This window comes from Zootoca vivipara, chromosome 16 (genome assembly GCF_963506605.1).
Source record: "Zootoca vivipara chromosome 16, rZooViv1.1, whole genome shotgun sequence".
In the NCBI taxonomy this organism is placed as follows: domain Eukaryota; kingdom Metazoa; phylum Chordata; class Lepidosauria; order Squamata; family Lacertidae; genus Zootoca; species Zootoca vivipara.
Window position 1 is genome coordinate 25453901 of NC_083291.1, and position 9235 is coordinate 25463135.

At 44.8% G+C, this 9235-nt stretch overlaps 1 protein-coding gene across 1 annotated transcript; it reads right to left on the reverse strand.

Moving 5' to 3' along the window:
• Positions 1–2059: 2059 nt before the first annotated feature.
• On the reverse strand, positions 2060–8462 carry LOC118075284 (purpurin). The gene is made up of 5 exons (XM_035097188.1): positions 8343–8462; positions 6831–6967; positions 4609–4721; positions 3076–3288; positions 2060–2136 (listed from the first exon to the last, which is right to left on the reverse strand). The coding sequence occupies exons 1-5, from the start codon at positions 8460–8462 to the stop codon at positions 2060–2062; spliced, it is 660 nt and encodes a 219-aa protein (XP_034953079.1).
• Positions 8463–9235: the final 773 nt, after the last annotated feature.

The window sequence follows — 9235 nt, forward strand, 5'->3', positions numbered from 1 at the left end:
GGTTCTTTGTCTCTTTGTTTGTTCTGTAGGCGATTGGATGCCTAACATAGCATAACCAAATTTTGCATGACAGCTCCTAAGATCAGGGAGCAGGTGTTTTTTCTCTACGCTTGGATACAATTTGGACACCATTTTGAATCCAGATGGAATGAAACTTTCAAAACTGCACTGAATTGTTTTAGTTTCTTAGCATTCTTGAGCAATGCTGGGTACTTTCCACTAGTTTTAAGTAAATAATACATTGCATCTCTTTGACAAGGGAGAGTGACCACAGCGGTTGCTGATATAAGTGCTACCCCCACATCGATGGGGCAGCATACCTGTGCCATTTTGTGGTCTTTTAGATGCGGCAGCCATTTTGTAACTGGTATCCACAGCACTTTTTTGAAATTCAAAGTACCCATTGCCCAGCCCACCAAAAGTTGGTTTGTTTTCGAACTTAAAAAAACTAAATAAAAGGAGGGCTTTAAATCTCATTGTGTTTGGTAAACTGGAACAGACTAGTCTGGTCCAGCTCTGGGAGCCACCTCTAAAACGTAAGAGCCAGGGCTAATAATTTACAGAGATATGATGCCTCCCAGGACTGGCTGCTCTCACTCTCAGGAGCAGTTGAAGAAAATGAAGGACACACACACACACCACCTCCAGTATTTACACAGTCTCTCATACTACTAGTTAGTGCTCAGGATCCTTACAAATACTAGGCCTAGTACGTGACTGAGGCAAGAGAGCTGCAATATTTCTGCATACAGAATGGATTTTATTATTGGAGGGGAGGGGAGGGGAGGGGAGGATGAGGACCACAACCAAGTCATTACTTGTGTAAATGTGTGCACATGAATGGATGTGGTTGTCTTATGTTCGGAAAGGCTTACATATGAGTAAGTCTGCACAGGATTGCACTATACTTTATTCACCTGCTTCCCTGCCCTCTCTTCATCAATGGTCTCTGCCTCTGTCTGTCTGACAGAATGACTCCTTTAGGCCTCAAACATTACTTTAACTCTCGCTTCATTTGTTACTTTGCTCCTGCTGCTCCCCCAACATGAGAACAGCTTTGGCACTTACTACTTATGTGATAAGTGGATCCCATTGACCTGGACCACTTTACACACAAAACTGGCACCTGAAACTTGAAACCCGGTGCTGTGCCACGAAATAGGACTGCCAGTTCTGATGGCAGCCCACATTCTTTGAAACACTTTTGTTTCTTTGTGTTGGGTTAAGTGTGTGACGAAGACGAAAGCCACAACGTTCCCGAATTGCCCACAAATGTCTCCAAGCCCACACATTTGCCCATGTGAACACAGCATGAGGAGGCAGTTTAAAAGATTACTTAAAAACATTTATTGACAAACATTAACACAGTTCTTTTGAGTTCAGACAAGCGAGGTGTGTAGTACCCAAGTGCCATAAAATAAAAACAACAAGCCAACACTTAGACGTGTTTGAGGAAAAGCTCTAATCCAAACACTACATGGACGACTTCAAGATGCAGAGATCAGGCCTCTGCTCCTCCAACTCTGAAGGAGTCTTGATTTAACAGGCCCCTATGGAGACAAGCAAGAACGGCGCACATTAGATGTTGCATTGTAACCACGATGCAAACTAGAACATTTTGCATTGTTTTCTATTTCAAGGTATGGTTGAGCTCCAGTTGTTTTATTTATTAACTGCCTCAGAAACCTCCATGCAGAAACCACTCACACACATATACACAAAAGTGCAGTGGTAGAACAAATGCTTTCAACACACACAAAACATCCAAGCAAAGCTGCTTGGAGAGAGAACAATTGCTAGTGAAGAGAGAGTGAGTGTGTAACTTTTCCCTAATAACTCTCTTCCTGCTCCAAGCGGAAAGTGGAAGCAAGTGGGTGAACACTTGCCTAGAGCTCCCCTAAATCTTGAAGCTGGTCTGGCTTCTCAACTTGTACATGTGTAAAAATATTATTTTTTTAAGTGCAGAGCTTGTCTCTGAGATTTTGCTTTGAAGCCTCTCCTCATCACTACGTAGCAGAGACCGAATTGAAATCCTGGTTTCAAAACTGCCACCTCCCTCCTATGGATCAAACTCGAAAGCGAACAAGTTCCACGACCCAGCTATGCACACCATGTACTGGAGAAAAACTGCCCCAGCTGAGGAGCAAGCAGCAAGGAAAGAACTTTATGAGGCCTGGTGCAGAAGGGCTGGCCTTTGGGGTCACTTGACTGACCACTCAGGCAGGTTAGTGTTGCAGCCTAGCTACTGCCCCCAAAAGTCCTGAGGTAGCCGTGTGTCCTACTTGACAGAGGGGCAGTCCTAGTCCAAGTTAAAGGTTCGAAAAACCCCAAGAAGGGAGCAGAGAAGGAGGGGACTGGAAGTGGCCCATCAACTGAGCATCTGGACAGCACACTCAGCAGGTACTTGCCTATCATGTTATGATGAGATGCATTTATATTTAAATTATAGTCATTATTTCAATATATAAGGAAGTAGACGCCAATTCAATGCAGATTTGTGCCTTTCATTCCCGTTTGTGATTCATTTCCTCTTTGTTGGTGATGCAAAATACCGAGCAGGCCTTGCCACAGAAACGTACGGCTGGTACATGCTGGTAAGGTGCCAGAACCTGGTCCCAAGGCAGTCTTCACAAAGGAATTCCCTCTTTCTTATATGCCTTACAGCAGACATGGCTAACCTGTGGTCCACCACTTTTACTGGTCCCCATCACCTATCAGCCCCTGCCTACACGTGGTCTAGGATGATGGGAGTTGCAGTCCAATGGTGTCCGGAGAGCCAGTTTAGCCCAGTCCTACCTCACTCAGATGTCAAGGAGATAAAGAACAATGCAAGTTTTAGAAGACATCTGCAGGCAGCCCAGAGTGGCTGGAGAATTGTTCCTATCCTGCCACAGACAGGTGAGCCTTTTGTGAGCCAAGAGGGTCGTGTGTGGCTCCTTTAGGTTGTCTGGTCCCATGACCGGTTATTCTTGTAGGTTGGCTGTCCACATGACTGTTTCACAGATGGTGCAGAAAGGAGCAAAATTGTGTGTGTATGTGTTCAAGAAAGGAGCAAAATTGTGTGTTTTTACATACCTGACTGTAGCACAGGCTGGAACTGGCCAGACATGCAGATTTCTTCCTGCTTCTGGCGCACAATGCGCTGAATGGCTGGGGGGAGACCACGAGGGTTGCGAGAGAAAATAATGGAGTAGCCGTCATCACAGGAGCCATCCTCTTTCAGACTGCGGCAGGCATAGGTGATGGCATAGTTGTCGTAGTCTGTGTCAATCACCCAGTAGTTGTCACCTGAAACCATACCAATGGTATGTGGTCACCTGAAACCATACCAATGTGTTCTGCAGCCAGGGCTGGCTTCAGACACAATTCCCTCCCACCCCAACCCTGAGTGATGGAAGAATGAAAACGGGCATCTGTGTGCAATGCTGATGTTGACTATCCGAGCTTGGCTGCATGTTGTTGTTACTGCATAAGTAGCAGCCCTGCCAGTTCAGAACTGTGACAGCTCCCTCCTGGCAGATGGAGAAAGCTACAAAGGTCTGAGGTTAAACTCTGTAGGAAAGGAGAAGCAGTGGATCAGAGTTCTCCTTTGGTTTTATCTCTGGCTACAATTGCTCTACGAGTCTTCTCTAACACTTGGGAGGGGGAGAAGAACATTAGCTCCCAGAAAAGAAAATAAGATACAAAGCAGACACTTGAGCAGAGCTGGTTGAATTTCTTTGGATTTTAAGAGTGTGTTTCTTAGTGTGTCTGTCCATTGGGAATTTACAAAGCAAAAGCTTCTTTAAGCACTATACTCAGGGTTTTTTTTCAGCTGGAACTTACCAGAACTCAGTTCTGGCACCTCTCAGGTGGGCCCCGTTGCCATTGTAAGAGAACGAGGGAGGTGTTCATGGTGAGTTCTGGCACCTCTTTTTCTAGAAAAATAGCACTGACTAGAGTCAAAGGGTGGGATCTAAATCTGAGAGGTGGGATTCAATTAATGAGTCCTGTCAACAAATTGGATCTGGAAGAGGGTGTTGAAATAACCCCTGGATAGGAGGGGGGACAGGTATTCTGTCTGGCAAGCCAAAATGCTTGCACTGATGGAACAGTCAACTTGGCGCAATGTTGAATTCCTCCCAGTATAAATAAAGAAGTGGGATATGATACAGTATAAGAAAGAGAGCGCTGAGGCAACAGCTCCTCTTTCCTCTGGTGAGTATGAAAGGTATATTGTGGGCTCCTCCCAGGTGACCTGAAATGCAGGTCTTTTCTAGCTGCGGTACCCAAGATTTGGAACAGTCTCCCAAGGGAGGTCCACATAGCCCCATTGCTGAGTTCTATTCTTAATGTGTGTTTTAATTGTGTTCTTGATTTTCCCCCATAACTCTTCATTTTGTTCTTATTACAAGCCACTCTGAATATTTTATATTAAGGTGAGACGTGTTTCAGTAAGAAAGAAATCAAAGCAGAGTGAAGGAAGGGCTTCTACACTGCTAAGATAATGTCAAAAGGGGCCACAGACATAAACCCGCCTCATTTGGGATACAGAATGAGGCACAACTCTTTGACATTTCCCCTTTCTCCACATTCTCACCCACAAGCAACAAGGGATATCTTGCTCACCTCCGCTTGACAAATAGCTTGCCAGGCCTTGATAATTCATGAACATTTTTGCTGGAGTGGTGGGGTCAGGCACTGAGTATTGGGCGGCCATGTCAGCGCAGATCACCCAGAACCTGAAACAGGAAGACAGGAAGAGGAATTCTCGTTAATTGGAGCCAGCTCTAACTTTAGGCAGAGTGAGGCAGCTGCCTCAGACAGGAGATCATAGAGAGGTTGTGGGAGCCAAATCAGGTCTCTCAACTGCTCCCCTTTGTTGGAGGCCAGAGCTGTGTGTGCCTGCAAAGCTACTTTGCTGCCCTCAAGAGTGGTGGTGTGAAAAAGACTATGAATTGAAAGTGGAGACCCTATATGTACTTTTCTTCTTGTTCGTTTGTTTTTTACACAAGAAAATATTTAATAAAAACTAATTTTAAAAATGGAGAGTGGTGGTGCACACTGTCTCATTGCCAGTATTGAAATAGGATTCAACTGCTTCTGAACATGACACCCAGACCAGGATCCTGCTCAGCTCTCATCTGATTCTGCATTGCTATCCTAACCCTACAGGCCTCTTCCTGCCCGCCATTCCTGTAGGTCTGGCTCCATGCGTGCGCATTCCAATCCTACTTGCTTGGTCTACTCTTACAACAGAGATGGGGAAATCTATGGACATCCAGATGTTGTTCAACTTCAACTTTCAGTAGCCTTAACCCGTGAACATGTTGACTAGGGCTGATGGGAGTTGGGAAACCAACATCTAGAAGTTCACAGATTCCTCCACCATCTTTTGCCACTCTCTAATACAATCATACCTCGGTTTAAGTTCACTTCGGTTTGAGTACTTTCAGTTTAAGTACGCCACGGACCCGTCTGGAACAGATTAATCCACTTCCCATTACTTTAAATGGGAAAGTTCGCTTCAGGTTAAGTACGCTTCAGGTTAAGTACGGACTTCCAGAACCAATTACACTCATACTTCGGGTTAAGTACGCTTCAGGTTGAGTGCCCTGCGGACCCATCTGGAACGGATTAATCCACTTTCCATTACTTTCTATGGGAAAGTTAGCTTCAGGTTAAGTATGCTTCAGTTTAAGTACTCCGCGGACCGTCTGGAACGGATTAATCCACTTTCCATTATTTTCAATGGGAAAGTTCGCTTCAGGTTAAGTATGCTTCAGGATAAGTACAGACTTCTGGAACCAATTGTGTACGTAAACCAAGGTACCACTGTAATCTGAATCCAATTTACCCCATCACCAAAATGCTTTTGGCCTAGGGTATGTCTTCCTATCTCCCCTAACTGTGTGACTTTTCAGAAGCCCATCTTTTGTTGGCCGTGTAAGGACTTAAATCTTTCCTTTGAGAGGCTCACATCCTGAAATGTGGCCATTCGAGAATCATGTAGACCACACAATGACATTTGGTCCATTGGGTGGTAAGATCAAAGCGAGATTATGAAGCACTGATCTTATAGGCTTTTCTGATTACAGTGGAACCTCGGTTTATGAACACCTCGGTTTATGAATTTTTTGGTTTATGAACGCCGCGGACCCATCTGGAACGGATTAATTCATTTTCCATTACTTTCAATGGGAAAGTTCACTTCAGTTTATGAACGCTTCAGTTTATGAACAGACTTCCGGAACCAATTACACCCATGCTTCAGTTTATGAACGCTTCAGTTTAAGTACTCCGCGGACCCGTCTGGAACGGATTAATCCACTTTCCATTACTTTCAATGGGAAAGTTCGCTTCAGTTTATGAACGCTTCAGTTTAAGTACTCTGCAGACCGTCTGGAACAGATTAATCCACTTTCCATTACTTTCAATGGGAAAGTTCGCTTCAGTTTATGAACGCTTCAGTTTATGAACAGACTTCCGGAACCAATTGTGTTCATAAACCGAGGTACCACTGTATGTAGCAAATCAGATTTGGGTATGTGATAACATCACCAGTCTAACCAGAGGAAGGACAGTGTTTCTTGCACTATCTATGAATGGATGAACATTTTTGCCCTGTTTTGCAGGCCCCCATACCCAACAACTACTGGAATTGGAGCTTACATTTTGCAGGGGGGCAGGGATTATTTTGTAAATGCACTTTCCCCCCACTTCGGCTCAGCCCTACAACCTAGTAGTTGCCACAACACTTCCCATCTTGATCACAGGAATGGAATACAATGTCATTGGAGCAGGTGACCAGGGATACATGGAAGCCTAATTGAGGTCATCCCGTGACTTACCCGAAAAGCTTCACTCTGCCTTTGGAAGATGCAATCATAGTGCCATCCTCCTCAATGGTATATTCAGCTGAGATGTTATCTTGTAGAAACAGGCCTTCTGGGTCTTTCTTGGCCAGCGCATACCATTTACCTGCATACTAAAATGCAAAGGACATTGAAAGTTACCAGGAAGGACAGTGACCACATGGCATCAGGCTAGAGTATTTTTTTAATTTTTAAAAATACCTTTATTAACTTAAAACAAATTTAAAACAAAACAATATAAAATACAAACAAAATATATACACAAGCAAACACCAATACAAATTTGAATACAACCTGCCCTGATTTATACCTTACTTCTATCCTCTTTACTTATACATCTTCATTTCAATAGTCCAGTACTCTGCATCTTCCATTACGCATCGACTTCCCCTTATCTCTATCCCGGGCTACATTTTTTACTTTCATACTGCTTCGCTTCAATTTCATCATGGGAATTCTACAGAATATTTGTTTTAAACCCAAGTCCTTTTAAATATATTCCAATTTCCCCCCCAATTTTTATCAAATTTCTTATTTGAACCACCCCTGATCAAATCAGGCTAGAGTATTAATTGAAGCTGAGTTACCAGGCATTGCCTGAAAGTTCAAAGCAAAAAGACTTCTATAATCCAAATCCAAACCCAAATTTCAAACAATTAAGCACTGGTTCATGGATAAAGCCTAATTCTGGAGCCCTTTCAAGTAATTGATGTGGCAACATCTGAAGACTAAGGCTCAGTTTATCAGCAGGATTTGCACCGCTTGAGGCTGCAGGTGGGAGACATCTCTGGCCCTGCCAGTTACCACCAATGACATTGAAACAGCTCCAATACCTTTGCATGCCAGTGGCATGTGTACTAACCCTTACATGACAAGCTAAGGGAAGCATGTTCGGAAGCAGAGAGTGAAGCCCCAAAATTGAGAAGCAATCAAGGACGACTAGCAAATTGGAAAGAACGTTTCAGAAACTTAATTGTCATTCCCATCACATTGATACTGTTGTGAGTTTGGTGTGCATGTGTTAAATTAAGCACCAGACTCTTCTATCCCTGGATCCAGCAAGTGTTAAAAGCTAATCAAACCTTCAAATTCCAGGAAACAGACAGGCTAGCTTCCTGGTGAGGTGTAAAGAGACCAAAGGAAGAGGCTCCGTGGAAGACAGCACAGCAAATGGGTGGGGCCCCAGCCTCAACTCTCAGGAGGAATAAAGCAAGAGTTGAAATTTGGCTGCTTGTGAGCTAGAAGCTGGAAGCAAAAGCAGCCAGCTGGAAAGCCAGAGAGGCAAAGCACGATGTTTGATTGAATCCAAGGTTGTGACTTTGAGAGAAACAATACCCTTATGGGGTGTTGATACAGTGAACCCCTCCACCGTAGGCTCACGTTGTATATATGTGTAAATAAACCATATACAATAAAGACACCACAAAGACAAAACTGCATTGCACGAGCTCACTGTCACCCTTTATGTTAGAAAGTATTCATAGTTACCCTCTTGGGGTCAAAGTCTTCCTTCACAGAGAAAGATTCCACTGCACACGAAGGCTGCGCCGAGGAATAATCGATAATGGAGATGATCGTCACCAGGAATGTGTACTGAGCGTATTTCATTCTGTGGAGCAACAGTTTGTTCAGCACTGGTTAGAAACTTCCTCACGTACCTGAGAAGGAGGAGGAGCATGGAATGTCTCCTCATCCAGATAAATGTATGGTCAGGGCCGGCTCTAAAGCAAGCCTGGGGGGCGCAGGGCCACCAGGGGGGCTCCGCACAGCTGCGCCCGCCGCAGCGGTGCTGCGCGCTGCGCCCGCCAGACAGCCGCAGCGAGAAACGGGGCAGGAGGGGCGCCAGAGCGATCATCGCACCACGACGCCTGGGCGCCCAATATGCTTAAGACGGCCCCGTGTATGGTTTTCATTCTCTGATGTTATACTAGCGGCAGAGGCAGAATTAGTGGAGTGGAACTGGTTTGGTTGCACAGGGCACAGGGCACAGGGCGCAGAGCTGGGGCAGGGGGGGGGCCCTTGTCAGTGGATGCCACAACTGTGATTTGGAATGGAGTGTGAGAGGCAGGGAGGCACTGAATTTTGCTGTCACACAGGGCATCACTGAAATTTGAGATCCCAAGGTCTGCCACTATTGGCAGTGGGCTCAAGGGTGGAATTGGGGACAACCAAATCCTAGGAAATGCATTTAACTAAGGGTTCTTGGCACACTGTGAGTTCTATCTGTAGCAAGGTCTTATGCCAACAGCGAATTCATTTTCCAAAGTGCCAAAACAGCGCCATCCTTTCCCAACAGAGAGGTGTAAGCAATCTTAGGGGAACTTCAGGGATCTCAGAAGTCCAAAAATACTTAGGGGCAAAATAAAAATAAAAATCTAAGG

Bases quoted from the DNA above. Each gene is read 5' to 3' on its own strand.
- LOC118075284 (XM_035097188.1), bottom strand. From the start codon at position 8,462: ATGAAATACGCTCAGTACACATTCCTGGTGACGATCATCTCCATTATC. The intron at 3,289-4,608 runs GTGAGCAAGATA...GTATGGTTTCAG, and splicing joins AAGCTATTTGTCAAGCGGAG to GTGACAACTACTGGGTGATT. The intron at 2,137-3,075 runs GTATGTAAAAAC...CTTGCTCCTCAG, and splicing joins CCAGCCTGTGCTACAGTCAG to CTGGGGCAGTTTTTCTCCAG.